General features: G+C 27.7%; 1 protein-coding gene across 7 annotated transcripts in view; it reads left to right on the top strand.

Annotated features, from left to right (window-relative positions):
* Positions 1-18,395, top strand: part of NfI (Nuclear factor I) — a 989,818-nt gene that overhangs the window by 778,753 nt on the left and 192,670 nt on the right. For 5 of the 7 annotated variants that reach the window (XM_075362974.1, XM_075362976.1, XM_075362975.1 and 2 more), the window contains one exon: positions 16,245-16,304. The exons of the other annotated variants lie outside the window; for them this stretch is intronic. In XM_075362974.1, coding sequence (XP_075219089.1) covers positions 16,245-16,304 — 60 coding nt within the window. The remainder of the gene's footprint in view (positions 1-16,244; positions 16,305-18,395) is intronic. 7 annotated transcript variants of the gene reach the window in all.

Here is an 18,395-nt window from a genome sequence, read left to right as displayed (position 1 = left end):
TGCAAGCTTCAAAAAACTATTCATAAAGCATTATATATAGTTAACGACTTAGATAATAGTCTTACGTATTTAATTATATATAAAACTAGGAGCTGGAAAAAAATTTTTCAGATAAAAATTAATTATTTTATTTTTCTGTAGGATTGAATTGCGCTGTACATTTAGATTTATATACTTAGGTTTCTATTTAAAAAAAAAACTTTTGAATGAAAAAGTTAACCTTGAAACGTCTTGCAATTAAAATTAAAATAAATCGTACTTCCTCTTCAAAATAAAGCAACTTTTGTCTGGATTTTTATTTACAAAAAAGTATTGTTTACAAAAAAGAAAAACCCGTAATACTTTATTTGGTTCATCTGATATAATTACTAAGAAAATCACCTATTTCCTATAGTTTATTATTTTTTTTTTTTTTGTTTGGATACCTTCAAATGTTTTTTTTACGTAATTTTTTTTTTATTATTTAAATTAATACATAAATTTATTTACTACAATTATAACAGATACAAAATTTTCAGTTTTTTTTCTTTTTATTAGGCTTAAGGTATTAAAATTCTTTAGAATATAAATTTATGTATCCCGCGTTTGTCGATGTTAGATTAAATGATTTATTTAGTATCTATGTGTTTTTCCTTGTATTAAAATTACCGTTAGTTAATCTATTCAAATTTTTTATTATATTTCCTGAAGTAATTTTTTTCAATAATTAGTTAGTGTTATATGAAAGTATAAATATTATGATGGAACATCCTTGACCGAGATCACTCAATTTTTCCAAAAAAAATAATAAATAAAACATTTTTCGGAACCTCTCTTTTTAAAACAAAAATTTATTTAAGGAGCATCTAATGCCTGTATAAAGTATAGGAATAATCAGATAAAAAATCAAAACTTATTTTTAGCTTTTTAGTTCAACTTAAGAAAAAAATATTTTTTTTACCTTCGCTAGGTGATTTTTAATTCGTTTATATTTTACTTCAACAGAATACCTGTTTGTATTGTGACTGCCGTTTAAATTCTGAATGGAAAAAACAGCACTTCTAAAAAACTTTTTTCATTTAACGTTAAATCCATTTTTACTCTGGGATTTTCAATAGATTAAGAAATACATAACTTTTATACTAACTTTTAGATTTCAAAATAATTTTTCTCATTTTATCAGCAAGAATTTTATTGGTTTGGCGCATTTATGTTTTTATTTTTATTTTTAAGTAATCCTTATTTGCCTCAGGATATTACTTAATAACATACACGCCTAAATAAATACCTCGACAAATCTTGGTCTTTTCGAGTGAATCCTACCACTATAATATACTTTTCTTTATTTTAAATATTCTTCAATTCTGAAATTTATTAACCGATTAATTCTAAAAAAAAAACTCTCCTGTAACGTATTATTTTTAAAGACTCTACTCTGTTTTTTCCTTTTTTGACTTTCTTATGATCAATTTTTCGCTACCAAAGAATTCAAGACTCCATACAAATATTATTTTTGTAAACATTTATTCTACATTTTTTCAATTCATTTCATTAACTTTTTACATCGTGAAATTGTTACATAATTGTGTAAAAATCATAATGAATTAAAAAATAAAAGAATAATTTTAATAAAGATCGATAGTATTTATCAAGAGTATAGTCTTTATCTGTCCGGTTAAAATTTCCCTGTCTGGAATACTTTTATGTGCCCCAGACAGAGGAAAAGCAATAACTTTCCCTATATATAACCGATTTTATCCTGTTTTCCAGAAATTAATGTTTTACAGTTTCTAAACTTTTTATAGTTTTCTTAAATTTAACTTTATTCATTAATTGCAAGTCATAATCGACTTTTTTTTATTCTTTCAACAACTGGGGTTTATTTTTCGTTTATTTTTTCAGTTAGAATTACACTGTTTTCATAATTTGCTTTAAAATTATCCTCTTCATTAATATTGATAGTAAATAACCTTTGTATTAATAATTTAGCCCCGTTGAAATTCTTCCCGCAATCTCACCACATGTAATTTCAAAAACTGTAATTTCTGTTTCATTTGAGTTGGCTTCTTCCAATTACTTTTCCAGTTTTTATTCGACTGCCCAGAAAGGAGTGTAATGTATTTAGGGTGAATGTTTGTATGTTCCACTGTAACAGCTCAACGGCTGAACCGATTTACATTTATGATCCCGCGGTGAAATTCTTATATTACCGGGAGTGTCATAGACTATCTAAATATGTATGCGTATTATGTTTAAAAATTTGAAAAAAAGAAGTTATTCTATATACAAATTACTGTATACAAAATTGTCACCCGCACGCTCTTTAATTATCCTATATTAAAGAGCAGTGTTTGTCAGCAATGGTTTTTTTTGCAGTTGTGTTTTTTAATTTTTAATATTGTTATTTTATAATATATGTTACTAATGAAATTTTATTAAATAACTTTTTAAATTTATCATTAATGAATTGTAGAATTTACTTCGTATGTAATGGAGTACCTTTTTTACTTATTTGTATATTTATATCCCCGTCGCGGCTTCGCTCGCTGTACGGTTACTTGCGTTTCCCGTCGCGGTCAATTTTTATTTTTTTATGCTTTTTTTAGTTAGGTAACCGGAGGCAGGTACAGCCAGTCGCGTCACACGTACAATGAGAGTGGCAGTGTTGTTAGTTGAACGGCCACGTCCCTTAAACATTGAAATTCATAAAAATCGGAAAATGAATTTTAGATATTTATCGGAAGAGTATTTGCAACCCCAAATCTAGTGAATATCTTGTTTAGTATAGTCGGAATTTTTCAATTATTATTCAGAATATTTTACCTTTCATCACGTTTTTCAAGGTCGAATTTCAAAAAAGCCTAGAAATCTTTTTTTAAATATTCAATAAAGATTATACACACCAAAATTCAAGTTGATATCTTCACTTGTTATCGAGAAGTGCAAAAAAATGATTTTTTAACCCTTTCAAATCGGAATTTAAAAAATTTCTTTCTTAGTGTCAGCTTATATCGTAAGAAGAATATTTATATACCAATTTTAATCAGTTTATCTTCAATAGATTTTGCTGGGCGTTGATTATGACTCAATCACGACAGTTGTTTTATATACAAATATATATATTCGTAATTTAGATTAATTATTTTTATTATTTGTACCGAGAAATAAATGTGATAGTTTATTGATTTTGATCGAATCCTGAAAAAAAACAGGCAGTATAAAAAGGTAAAAAAAAGTAGATGAAGCTAAAATATTTTATTTAATTTTATAAAATAATAAATTAGATATAATTAGCATGAAAATCTCTTTAACTGAATAGTTTTTTTTGTCAATTCTACTAATCTGTACACAGGAATGTTTTCTTTTTGTTCCATTTATATGAATTTTTTTATACCTGTAGATTTCTTATTATCCGAGCTTCACGTATTCAAAACTATGAATATTCTCTTGTCTTTATTAGTTTTGAAATATTGAAAATATATGACATCAACATTATTATAATCCTCAAAAAAAGAATTCGTATGATCTTTCTTTATTTTAAAATTTAATCGTTCGATTAAAAATTGGATTTGGTAAAAAAGAATTAAATTATATATTTCCATTAATTCTAAATAAATGTTACACTAACAGCCGGATGGTAAAGCGGTAATTATTTTTATTATTTAATAGTAAATTCTGGGTTCACTTCCCAGATGAGTGACATTTTTTCATTATTATTTAACTACATGTAACAAGTGCATTTCTTGAAAAAAAATCATTGATATCATCATATGAAGGCGTACCTGTTTTGAGTAAATTTATTTATTTATTTTTTAGATATATTAAATGAATTAATATACTGTACAATAAGTAGCCGAAACTTGTTCGGATAATATTCCAGATATGATTTACATACATATTTTAAGTAATTAAACTTGTAAACATGGATGTAATTGTTTATATTCTTTGTTTTTGTTTTCAATCGACATGATTTTTTACACTGGCTATTTAAACCGTATCTTAAAAAACAATATAGTCTTTTAATTTTTATTGAAAATTTATTTTCTTTGCAAAGTATATTTTTGTTATTAATTCTTTATTAAATACTTTAAGAAAATTTACTTTCCTGGTTGCTATAATAAATAAAAATGAGAAAGTATTACTACCCAAAATAATCTAGGGATTTTAGTATTTAATAACTTTTGTATATCAGTTAATTTAAAAATACTAAAGTATAATTTTTGTATTAAAGCATAAGTTTTAATTTACTGACGTCTGTTTTACGTCTGAACCTAAAAATCATGAAATTTGGTGTGGTACGTACGATATGGGGATTAATTATTTTTTTTTTTTTAAATCGGTTTTGGAAGATAAGGAATATTGATGGTGTAACTATCTCAAACGTGGTTGTACTTGTGGAAATTTTATTCTAGCAATTTTTTAATTTATCAAAAAAATATTTTTCATTCACTTAAATATTGATAAAAAATGTTTTTAAAACAGTTTTTTTTAGAACGGTATACAAAATTTAGGGAACAATATTGTAGTGATTTTACTTAATTATTTTTTTAAATATATTATTTATTTAAATAGATAAAATTTCAGTTATACTTCAGCGAGGATTTCAATACTTCAAAATTTAGCTTATGAAACATAACTAGTATTATAGTATAGCTGAAATAACTTTGGATGGCCAACTCCTGTCATAACTGGGGGACAACATATAGCAAAACGATAACGAACAGCAGAGTTAAACGGTATAATATCCTCTTTTTCCCCTTTAGTCTGTCGGTTTTTATCTTTATATCGTTCATTAAACGATATTTCAGTAAAATATGTACGATAAATATACGAAAAAGTCTCCCAAAACTACGAATTTCAATTTTATCCATGTTATATCATTCGGTAAATAATATTTACCGATTCTACTGTAACCAAACTTTTCTGAAAACTTATTCTTAATTTTTTTCAGTTACTACTCTTTTCATCAAATTAATACATTTACACGCGTAAACTAAAACGTTTACAATTAAATAACACATATCTCTTCCATCAAAATCTGTGAAAAATTGTGTACTTGATATTTAGATAAGGTGGAACGGATTGATCAAATTAAAATAACTTTTACGTGTGTTTGTACAGCTACCCTAATTTCAAAGTATCACTTTAGGTAAAAACCGTATCTAACCTGCGCATCGGTAATTAAAATCGATAACCGTGGGAAATCTGTATAATATTTATCGCTTATCGTACGTATAATTTATTTTAATCGTGATAGTGTTATTTAAAAAATGTATAACTACAATTTAGCACGATCGATAATTATTTAAACGATAAGACATTTTCATGTAATGTACGCCGGTACATTTCACCTAGGGATGGGATATACGTCGACACCAATCGTCCGTTAGTCGCCCGATCTGTCTATGAATACGAATGACAAAATTCTACGTGCTACTGGTTCTTGGGCGGTGTGGTCACGGCGTTGTTTCACACGCGGTCATTCACGATCTCGCACGCGTATCCACTAAGAACGTTGACGGCATGCACACGGCTCATTCCCACCGTCCACCCCGTGCATCAGCATTCACTAGCGGCTACCTGTACGATCGGTCTACGATCGGGTAACAGATATTTCTGTCTTCATTCGGTCACTTTGTTCTCACATAACTATCGTGAGTCGATGGCAGTATGTGAGGACAAGTACACTACGTTTCCTAAAACCAAATAGAATATCATTATCATAATTTACCCCCTCTTCTTCACCGTCTATGATTTATCATTCCCTCTCTTTTTATCTATGTCCGTCATGTACCTGTATTCACATTGTACTTTTGAAATTCATTATTTAATTGCATCATCAAAATTTAAAAAATGTTTTTACCGTAAAATGAACGATTCACTACGTGAATATTTGTTAAAACTGTACTTACATATTTTTTCTGTCGTAACATTAAGCTTTTCAGTCAAAGTAAGCTTAGTTTTATCGACGCATTGTTCAAAATTCTTAAGTCTGACTTTAAATCAGGGTGGCCACTCCTGCCACCCTGTCTACCGTGTGCCCAGTAGCATCAGAAATGTTGTAACCTGGAACCAAATTATTTATATGATATTCTATCGATAGAAGGAAACTTTTTTAACTAATATTTCCGAAATCTTTATTTATCGCACTGTCTCGTAAAAAATAACTAGGCTTTCTTCTTTACAATGTTGTCTGTAAGTTTTATCCTTGAGAATAGAATCACAATTTTTATCTTTAGCAACCCTCTATGTATATATTTACAAAAGTAAGGTATGTCTACTTGAACCCACGTAATTTTTTTGTAAAGATAGGAACGTAATGAGTGTCCAAAAAGGTTTCTGTCCTACTCCACGGCATGTAGAAAATTGCTACCGGATTTCCAATAGTAGCATTTTAAGCCTTGTTGCTGTGAAGTTCCTTTATAATCGGCTACTAGACCGCATGACTATTTTTACCCCTAAACAGATTCTGAATTGTACTTCTGAAACGTGTAGCTTATCGAAGAAAATATACAATTCTTTCCGTTTATTATTAGGTATGTTTTATTATAGGAATTATGTAAAAGAAAAGTTTTCTTAAAAACTTATATCTTTGGAATATTTCCCGCTCCAAGACAATCCAATCTAACATTTTACCTTCTCTTTAACGGTCCAAATTACTGTCTTCGCTGTGATCCAAGTGAGTATACCAACCTAATCCGGCGTCTTAGTAACTTCCTAACAAAGTTCATTGCCCAGAGAGATGTTAAAACAAAATTTTCCGCCTCTATTTTTTTGGTACTTAGGCCTGCTGTTGAAATTTATTAACTGTTCAGTTGAATCAGATGCATAAAACCCTCGTCGTCTCTATTCTGGAGGTAATCACTAAACAGAATACGAATCTCAGTACTTGATGTCATTGGTTTCCGGATTAGCAAGGAAATAACCCTGCTTGCTTACAATATTTACCAAACGTAGTGAGAGCTTTGCGCATTTTGGTACTATTTTCATATGGCAACACTCAATTTTATTTGACAGCGTTTACAATTTGCCTCCTTCGATATTTGATTTGCTCTCCTATAAGATATTTTCTGGGTGATCTTCGCCAAATTTCAGTCTTGAAGTATTCGTAAACTTCTTATTTTTTCAAATTTTTGGTAATCTACAGTGGTCGTTTCTGGATGACCTTCATTTCAGTCTTGCAACATTCATAACCTTCTTTTTTCAAATTTTCGGTAATCTATACTGGACCCTTTCAGCGACCCGATTGTGAGTGGAAAATGTTTTTCCATATTCCATTACCTCAAACAAACATTAATCGTATTGAAAAAATAAATCATTTATATCATTTCATATCAATAAATCATTATTTATTGATCGTTTCAGATTTTTTATTTGTAATCCATAAAGTAGAATAAGCGAGCGGATTTTTTTATTGTAATATTATTAAAAGGTTTACATGAACAAAATATTTAACTTAAGAGCTGAGCTAAAATTATTTAAATTATCAGTAGTATTTACAGTAATTTATTTTTACATCAAAATAATTATTGCATTGAGTATTTTTATGATCCTTATCAAACTCAATAGATTTTTTTCTGTTTTTTTAAAGGTTTTAATTGGTAATGTGAAAAAAATAGCACGGAAAATAAGTAATTCTCACTCACCGAGGAACCGATCATCGCAGTTAAAATTTCATATTTCTTGTAATAAACCGGTCGTACTGTCAAGCTCGTTTATCCGACGATCGCTTAGAAAGTCTCACGAGACTTTGTTTGGTAAAAATAGCCTTTCATTCCAATAGTTTTATTTTAACACATGCCCGGTTTATCGTAGATAAATTAGAAAATAAAATAAAACTTGTAAACATCGTTTTATCCTGCGTTAAATTTTTTTTTTAAAGTAATATATGTAGGCGTATTTTCGAAAGTTAACAATATTTTTTTTTTAGATTAGAGAAAAAATATCTAATTTGAAAGTGTGATGGTTTTTAATCAGGTTATATATTATTGAGAAATGCTCATAAATCTTTATAAAATACAGGTAGGATACGTGGAATTCTTTTTACGTTATAATCCTCTGAAAATAGTCATTGTGGTATTGCTTGTAAACAAATTCTTAAATCTATTTTTATTTATTTATTTTCTTTTATAATTAATCTAGTTGTTAGAATATACCGATAAATTAAAATTTTTTCAACCGAAAAATAAGTCAATGATGAAAACATAGAAAAATGTATTAAACTTAAATTATAACAAAGTCTTTATAAAATTGTCAAAATCCAAAACTTAATAAAGATTAATTAAAAACTAGAAATTTATTATAAATTCAAAATCTTGACGAATAAAAACTATTTTCAATCATTCAATCTCACACGCTTATTGTTTCAACTGTTTGAAAGGTTTTTCTCCCAGTTTGTTAGGTAATTCAGGGTATCTTATGATAATGAAACCTGAATTTCAGGAGACATATATATTTCTTTTTATTAAACATGCAATAACACAGGAAAAAGTTTAGTCGACAGTGAAAAAAAATTTACACGAAGTCCATGAGTAGGTCATTTGTTTGTTTTTGTGATCGTGACAGTCGTAAAAGACAGCGCCCTTATGTCTTTACAGAACCGTCTGTTCGAGTTGACTATTTAGCGCCTTCATTTGTTTATTGCACTAAAAATAAATAGAGTATATAACATTCGTTTAACTCAGTTCAGACCATTTTAGGTCAAGTTAGACCTGCTTAGTTCAGCAACATTTCGAACGGTATAAGTATAAAATTACTCCAAGGTAGTTTTGTAGATATCTCCCAGCTGGAGTCGTTAACGTGAGTAGGGCGTTATTCTGTTCGTCTATGATATGGATTGTATGTGCCCATGAAAGGCGTCATGTACTGTTTTAATCGATAATAGATAACTTAAAGTCGATTTGAATTGCCAGTCTCGTTTTAAATAGTCTCTACAGTATTATAGGAATAGTTTATTATAAGAGATTTTTAATTAATTCAGTATCTCTACTCTATTTATTTCGACCGATATGTCATTACTACATATTATAAGGTGTTTGAATTTTTTTTCGATAGTTCTTTTTTATTATTTTTCACTTGTCGTGTTTGATTTCCTTTTTCACCGCTATATATTTTTAACCTCAACCTATAAATTGCAGCCTACATTTTTGGTTATCTGATTTATTGATTGTAATATTTTCATTTTGTTAGATTACAAGATAAGGATACATTACAATACATTACTGTAGCGTTTCCTAAGCCTTTCATTCTAAAATCAAGCCCACTTAATATTCATTTTGCATTTTTATGATTTGTAAAAGAAATAAAATTTATGAAATAAAACTTACTTGTAAAATGAAAGCACAATTTTTTTTTCAATCTTCTTTAAATTTCGATATTTTTTAATCGACGTCCCATTAAAAATAAATAACTAAAACAAACTTCTTGGTTTTAATTTCATAACGGCTTCAAAATTTAGAAATTTAAAGAAAATTTTCGAGGTAACGTTAATCAACTTATATTGCCTTAAACTTATCGCTTATACTTCACAAAATTTACTTATTATAATAATTATTTATAAAATAGAATTCTGATTTAACCGAATACCTTTAGGTCCCGATCGAGTCGATTAACGGAGGATATATTTTATTCGTATGTTAAAAATATTCAACATCGATACTCTATTATACGTAAAGTCATCACGATTGAAGGAGGAAGCTTCTATAAAAAAAGTTTGTTAAATTTTTTTTATTTAATTTTTTAATAATGGTTTCTCCTTAAAATTTTTGCGCTTAAATAATTTAAACTTTTTTTAACTTAAATAAAAATTCAAAGCCGAAGACTAAAATCGAACCTGAAAAATAAGGTATATCAGTCGGGGTTCTCCTAATACAAAAATACATTAACATGTCGGATTCTGGGTTATAAAATGTCATCATTTTTTCTTTATAATTCACAGAATTAATGATTAACGTCGTATTTTTTTCGGTAGCAAAAACTGACGTTATCACGAACGACCACCAAACGGAGTTGTAATGTTAAAGCACGATCGCACATAAAATATAGTCTGTCTGTGTATATGTACGTATGTATTAATGTGCGCGCGCGTGTAATAACTTGACTTAAAAGTTTTATTGAGACTGTACTTTAGAACTGAATAATTCTATATAAGCAGAGATAGAAATAACTGCGTGGTGTGAAACAACATATAAACAGGTTTTTTTTATATATCGTAACTGCGTACAACACTATGATAGAAGGACAGCTATAAATTATTACAGCTCTCAGTCACATACATTTCGTGACTTGTTAAGAACAGGAACTTAAAGCATGGACTTACTGAACACACTGTTGTCTATTATTACTGCACTCTTATTTTATCGAGTCGACTTTTACGGACTAAACTGTCCAGCATTGCCAGATGCATGATTAAGAATTTTATAAATATCGAACAAAAATACGGGTATTTTTTTTTTAGTACGTGTACGTATTTGCATTTTTAATCATTTTTATAAAGCACGGAGGTATAGCTGCATTATCTAATCGTATACCTTAGATATGCCCCAGTGCCTTGGATTTTTTTAACAAACTTCTCTCTTTTCCAGTTATTATCCTAAAATATTTTGCATTTCGAACTTTATCAACTTATCTAATTTTCAGAATCCATCTGTATACTACATCTTAAAATTGTTTAATTTTTTCTTCTTGTTTTAATTCGTGTTTAAGTTCCGCTATTTGTACGCACAAATACTATTTTTTTTCGTACCGATTCCTTATACCTTTTGGACCGATAAACATCTTTATCAGTGAAATCTCCTTACGCTGTATATTAAATCTACATTTAATATATCTTTTACTTTATTCACGCTTTATAATTTTTTCTTCCTAAATTAATGCGTCACTTTCACAAAATTAGAACTTTAAATTCAACGCGTGTAATTATTAATAATAACAATGCTAAGAAATCTGAAAAGTATTAATTAGTTGTTTCTGGTGGTTCAGAATGCGTACGGAACGAAGCGACACGAGAATAGGCAACGTGGTTAGTCGAAGAGAGTATTTCCATGGCATCTACCATCTCTTCCCTATTAATAATATTACCCTTTAAGCAGTTGTATATCTAGGACTTCTTTAAATATCACAACTGTAGAGGAATAATTTTTTTTTCATACAACGTAAATATAAATATCAGAAACTTGAATTCAATGTATTATTTCTCTGTAAATATTATTACATAGCGCATTATATTATATTTATTCACCGGTTGCGACTTAGTTAAGAGATAAGGTTTTCTTTTAAACAATAAATATAGAATTTAAATTATTCATTTTAATTTAATAAATTTGACATAAATATTATGTCGCGTAAAATAAAATATAGCACCTTTAAGTAATAAATATTTATAACCAAATATATTGCCTATTTATGAAAGCTAATAGTTAATTACTGTAAGGAACATAACTCGTTATTAACTCTCTGTCTTTACTTGACAGTTAATAAAAACATATCTATGAATAATGTATTTAAAAAGTAATAATAATAAATACATCATTGTAAATAACAGAAAATAAATAAAATATATAAATCACGTTTTTCTGTTCACCTTATATACAACACACACACAAAACAATACTTGTTTAGTCTACCAACAAATACAATCTTTTCTTTACTTAATACTATGTTACTTTTCAAACAATATTTTTACTTTACAAATGCAATCAGATATGTATTAGTAAAATTACAAGGGGTTTAAAAATAACTTTTCGTCTTTAAATTCGATAATATGAACGTTACGTCCGTGGTTTGTTAAGAAAATTTAATTCTAAGTACCGATCAAACCCTTTTTATCTGTACATCTTTTTCGCCACGAGTCATATTTGTTTCGGATACGAGCCGATTCAAGCTGTACCATTATTTACTACAGAAAGATGATACATATCAGTTTCAAATGAAGATCGAATTACCAGAATTTAAATTCTAAACTCACGCACTCACTATTTTTTTTCACCCTATGATTTTGTTTCTAGATATTTCCCGATATTAAAATAATTCCTGTTTTTGTTTAAAATTATAATACGGTTGTTTTTCCAGTCACGTTTCAATGATTTTGTTTAAATTCTTTAAAAGTATTTTTACAAAATATTACCTGTTTCCTTGCAACTTAACGAAGTTATTGTTCTTCTAACTGAAAAAAAAACTTTGCGACAATTTTTTTATGTTTTACAATAATTCTTTCGAACTTTATTAGAGATACGTTTCTGACTAACTGTTTTATTAAGTTTTTCGGTCAAACCGATATGAAACTATCAAAACATTTATTTTCTTAATTTAAGTTACAAGAGTTTCACTACGGCTTTATTTTACCCTACATACAGAAATCAGGGTGAAATCTTTAGCAAAATATAACTATAAAACTAAGTTTTTCCCTTATATTTATGTAATTTTTTTTTTTTTATGTATTTTGACTTGAAAAACATGTCTCAAATTTTTTTTCTCTTTCTTGAGGCAATCTGTATATGAAGTATAAAATTCATTATTTTATAAAATACTTTACAGTAGTTATTAAAGTTCAATTCATTTTTACAGTTATAATTTTATCAATTAATATAATATTTATTAGATTTTGTTTTTGGTTTTATTATATCAGTATGAGTAAATAGAACCAATTTTTAACGAAATTTTCGTGTAATAGATACGAAGGACTGGTTAGCATATTCCTTAGCTTCTTCGTATGTTTCATCAATTAAAACATAATATAATAGTACAGTATCCAACTCAGAAGTGAGAACAAAAAAACACGATATAATATTTAGAAAAAATAAATACATTTAGAAGTTATTTTATTCTTAAACGTATATATTCAATTATTTCATAGAATAAATCATTTTCTGTAAAATAATCGAATTATAAACTTTAACTATAACGTATATTTACATGTCTTTTCTTATCAAAGCAACGAGTAAAATTTGAAACTCTCTCAAATTTCCCCCAAAAAAGAAGACTTTTAAAGGCTTCTACGTTCTTATAAACCGAGGTTTCTGATCATTTTCGTTGTAACTTTCTACCTGTTGATCGTTTACGTTTGTGTATAGAATAATGGATAGAACATTAATTTTTTTCTTTTTAGACTGCCCGTCTATTGGTGATCGTATAGATCTTTAGTTACATTTTATATGCTCACGACGAAATAAATACCAGTTTATTCGAACATTTACAAAAAATTCTTAATTAATCTTTTTAAATATTTTTACCGTCATTCTTTATTAAAATAATTGACAAGTATTGTAAAATTATCTCTCTTATTTTAAATTTAATATTAATTTGAAATTAAAGATTGTTGCTAAAAACTTACGTGTGGTGCGTAAGTTTTTTAACGGAAGTGAGTTTTGAACACTTGAAGGCAGAAAGAATGGAGGCCCGAGGCCTTTGAGTTATGGTACTACCGAAGAATATTGAAGATATCGTGAACAGAGAAAGTAAGCAACGAAGAGATTTTGCGAAAACTCGAAGAACCACAATGCTTGATTGATCACGAAGAGATGAAATAACTGGAGTAAATATTTAGGCACCACTGCTGGTTATTAAATATCGTGGGAGGTTCTGTGGAGGGTACGAATTATAGAAGACCTCGGCTGGAATATATCGGTTAAAGGATTCAAAATTTAGTTGTTAGTCGTATAATACTATATAGAGAACTCTGCGGGTTGCTAGCCAAAGAAGAAGATTGCAGATTTTTATTTAAGAATAGAAGCATTTGAACAAGTTCACGGTTAAAACTACTTTTATTCTATTTTAAAATTAAACTGAATGCACTAAAGATTCGCTCTGATTAAAATTTTGTTGGCGTTATTAAATATTTTAAAAATAATTCGGTTATGTGCAGACTATCATTTTTTCTAGCTTTCGGATATTTTTCAGGAGCTTTGGTAGCGTGGCCTATTATTGTATATCGAATGTATTGCTTACTATGCTGATGATAGCGCTGAATATACGGCGTGATATTCGAATTTCATATAATAATTTTATACCGGAGATATAGAATTATTTTTAAAGTTCAAGTATTCGATTAATTTTATGTAATCTGCGATTTAAGTTATCTACTCAAAGAAAAGGTAGATGCCGTTAATCATTCCCTTAAATCAGTTTGTGGGTACCTGTTAATCATTGAATGATTTTTTTACTATTAATTACGATTATCAAATAAGCCCGTATTCCCGTTTGATGGAAAGGCTTTTATTTGTTTAATTTTTTCTTTACTTTTACAATTCAGTAAGTTGGAAAAGTATTGAATAAAAGATGTAATTCTTACGAGTAAATTTAGCGAAGGAAAAATTACGGCTTTAAAAACATTAAAGTGAAATTCAGTTTTTTTAAGATTAAAAAAAAAAACATTTCAGATGAATGGACATTATCAAAAATTAATTTTTTTTTTGTGAAATTACTATTTGATCAATTGTGTGTGAAAAACTATTAAAACGTCCTCTCATATAAGAATTTGTACTAAAAGTTTCTTCTTTAAAATCTGTTTTTAGAATTATTTACACTGACACACATCACAAAAATGTGCGTACATACATTCTTACGAAACTGGTTTAAGTAGATCCATAAATTCACTAAACGCTAAAATAATTAAAATAATCTCATTTAGCTGAGTCAACAGAGACTCAAAAAAGGCTTTAACCTTGAAAAAATTCTCTACGGCAAATAAATTATTGAAATGGGTTTGGAAAAAGTACGTAGAATAAATTGTGTCCTAACAGACGAGCTTATAACTATTTAATTTTTATATTAACAAATTATGGAAAAACGTTTAGTTTTTCACCAATAACGGCTTTATTTTTAATCGCATTTAAAAATAAAAAACATTAATAGATAGCTGAGGAAATTTTCATAAAAACCTCACGGATACTATTTTCTATGATCAAAACTAAGGGCGCTAACGGATTTTACAATAAGCATCAAAATCGCACTGTGGTAGAGTAGCTTGCAAACCGGGTACCTTCTTGTATACAGTAAGATTAAATAGATAAATTAATAATTGATCCGTTATTTCTTAATTCTCCACATAAAAAAAGTGTTAGAAAGATATTTTATCCAAAATTGTCTTAGTTTTCATAAGATTAAAAATAAACAAAATATTGACAAAAAACTAGGTTTTTAAAATAAAAAAACCACGTTTTTTCACAAACAGCAAAAAATTTCCAAATCAATCAAATCTAAGGTAAAATATATAAATTACGTATTTTTACATAAATCTACGAAGTTGCATAAAATTATCAGTTATTAATTTTTTATAAAAATTTGTTTATAACATCAGTTTTATGTATTACGAAGTATACTAAAATTTACTTCCTAAAACTCACCGAAAAGTTAAAATTTTTGAAAAACCATCTCTGCTATCTTAAATACATGTTTTACCTTACAAATAACAATTAAAATGTTTTTACGTTTGAAAAACACAATTAATAACGATCGGTTTTGAGCGTTAGCCAAGGTACCAAAATATGCTTTTTCTAAAAATTGTAATTTTCAAATGTTGATAAATAAACAGTTAAAAGGTAGTAAGCTCAAGAACAGCCTGGTGCATTTACTTTTTCATTTTTTCAATCTTTTTTATGGTTATAGGCGTTTTATCAACAACTTGCAAATTTTCACAGTAGATCCGGATTAACGGGCGATCAGAAATTAAACATACTTTGAAAACTTGACTAATTTTTAGCCTCGGGTGTTATGAATTCGTACCTCTATAAACTTTTTAATCGTCTGTAATAGAAACAAAGTTACGGAAGTTTATTTATTGCGCGTCCTCGAGTTACGCTACTACCTATGTATGATAGCTATAGCGCGATTTTGGTACTTACTGTAAAATTCGCTAGCGTCCTTAGTTTTGCTCGTAAAAAAAATACCCGGGAGATTTTATATGTAAAATTTTCTCAGCTATGTATTGGTGCTTTCTTTTTACATGCCATAAAAAATAAAGCCGCTACTGGTGAAAAACTAAAACTATTTCCTTAATTTGTTAATTAACAGATTAAATAGTTATTTGCTCATGTCCGCTAGGGCATACTTTTATTCCACACATTTTTGCGAACCCATTCCAATAATTTATTTGCTGTAATAAATTTTTTGAAGGTTAAAATCTTTACTGACTCAGCTAATTCGGTTACGTTAAAGTAGGTCTTTATATTTATAAAAAAAAAATTAAAAAAAATAAAAAATAAAAAAATCAGTTGGAGTTGTGTCCTTATGTCAGCTTTTTAAGTATATTATGGTTTTGATTCTTTCAGAGATATTGAGTGGAATGTGTGATAACAATAACGACAAATGTGACCCCATCGAGCGGCAAGGTAAGAAACATCACCGAATATCTGACCGTCAAAATTTAAACTAACAAATTGCTTACTGAGAAATTTTTTGAGCCATCGCTAACAATAACACTAACACATGATTTGAAATTTTAATTTTTTTTTTCTTTCATAAAATAAAAATACAATCGCTTTTTAACTTTGTTGTCGCGAACTGTTTTATTATCTTTTTAATATACGTGATATGTATATGATTTATCCCTTATGCGTTATTCCTGTTCTGTTAAAATAAATTTGACTTTTTTCGGCTTCTTCAAAATGCTTCTTATATATTGTATTTTTCCTTTTGAATGATCGATTAATTTGATTTTTGTTGTCTATTATTTGGAATTCTTAAGATACCATTTTTTTCTGAAATAAAATAATTTATAATATAACTTTCTTGCAGTTATTATCTAATGCAGTTTGCTATTTACATATTAATTTCATTAGTTTGGCTAGCAAAAAAACTCAGCTTAGGGTATTATAATTTTTTAAAACAGAGCTATAATAAAACGTTATTATTGTATAAAGCCTGTTCTTTTCTATATTACTTTTTAATAATATATTTAAATAACGGTAATCGTTTCGATTATACTTTTAGGAAAAAATGCTATTTTTATGTCCTGTCTCGTATGCGATTCTCTACGATACAACTTTCATAAAATTAGTTCTGTAAAAACATATTCTTTTAATATAAATATAAGGTGATAATTTTTTTTTTTAAGTTTTACCTCGCTTAAAGAAGGGTCTAAATATCGCAGTTTCTTTCAACAAATTATAAAAGAACAGAATTCTATTGCTTAAATACGTTTCAATATCAATTTAAATAAAAGTTGCTTTGCTATACCTTTTTCTGTGAATCTTAATTGTTCAGTTTTTTAAAAAAATATTTAAAAAAATAAATATTTATTTATTTTTTTAGGTACTTTAAGTATCTCACCTTAAAAATGGGGAAAAAATTGTTTATTCTAAAATTATTTTATATTTACTTTTATGACTTTCAAAAGTACTAAAAATATTATTAGAACAAAAAAAATTATAAGCAACATCGGTGTACATTAAAATACATTTTTATATATACATCATAATAGTAATCTCAAATAAATAAATTTAAAAAAAAAATTTAAATAATGATTTTCTTTTAAAACGAAATTGCTCTAAAAAGTAAAAACTAATTTTTCAATGATTATAAGATAATCAAAATAATATTCAACATTTGTAAAAAGAAAACCATTGTGCACTCATAAAATATTACTTTATCTAATTATTTTAATTTATGTTCACAATATCTTTATGGATTCTTACAGATATTCTAATTCTTCAGTAATATTTTATGAGCGCACAATGGTTTTCTTATTACAAATGTTGAAAATTATTTTGATTATATTATAATCAAAAGAGCAGTTTCGTTTTAAAAGAAAACCATTGTTTAAAAAATCCTTTTTTAATTTATTTAAATTTTTGTTTTTTAGTCTCCCGCCCGCACTTGTTCATTCAAATGTCATCAATTCATCACATTGATTTATAACTTTTTCTGATTCTATCTAAATCTACTAGTGCTGCGTGATCGCACAATTTTTCTCCAGTAAGCTTCTTATTGTCAAGTTTTTCAATCCTTAAACCATCAAGCGAGCGAACCCGACTTACGGCAACATGTATGTTTAAAACTGTTTTTTGGTCGATGTTTATTTCCTTACGGATATTACAACTGCTAATGTGCCGGTTTTTGCTCAATTCAGCTAAAAAAACACGATTATATCATAATTAAACACGATTATATTATGATTTTTGCACGATTATATCGGCATTTTCATTTTCATTAGTCGATAAGAGCGATGTACATCATCACTGATATTAAAATTTCCAGATTGAAAGCACTTGCAGCAGTTGTGGCACTGTTTTATATCTATAAACATCTCAATTTTTTTTTTTAGCAGCCTTAATCGCATTCTTCCGATTTTTGTAGCAAACTTTCAAAATTCATCGAATTTCTTCGTTACGAAAAATGATTTTGTTTACAAAATTCATTTACTTACGATAACAAATCGGTTTGTTTTAAAAAAAATCAGATAACTTACAGTAACAAATCAG

The sequence above is a fragment of the Lycorma delicatula genome, chromosome 4 (genome assembly GCF_047948215.1).
Source record: "Lycorma delicatula isolate Av1 chromosome 4, ASM4794821v1, whole genome shotgun sequence".
NCBI lineage: Eukaryota > Metazoa > Arthropoda > Insecta > Hemiptera > Fulgoridae > Lycorma > Lycorma delicatula.
The sequence above is the reverse complement of the archived record's forward strand: the minus strand, read 5'-3'. Positions and strand labels throughout refer to the sequence as shown.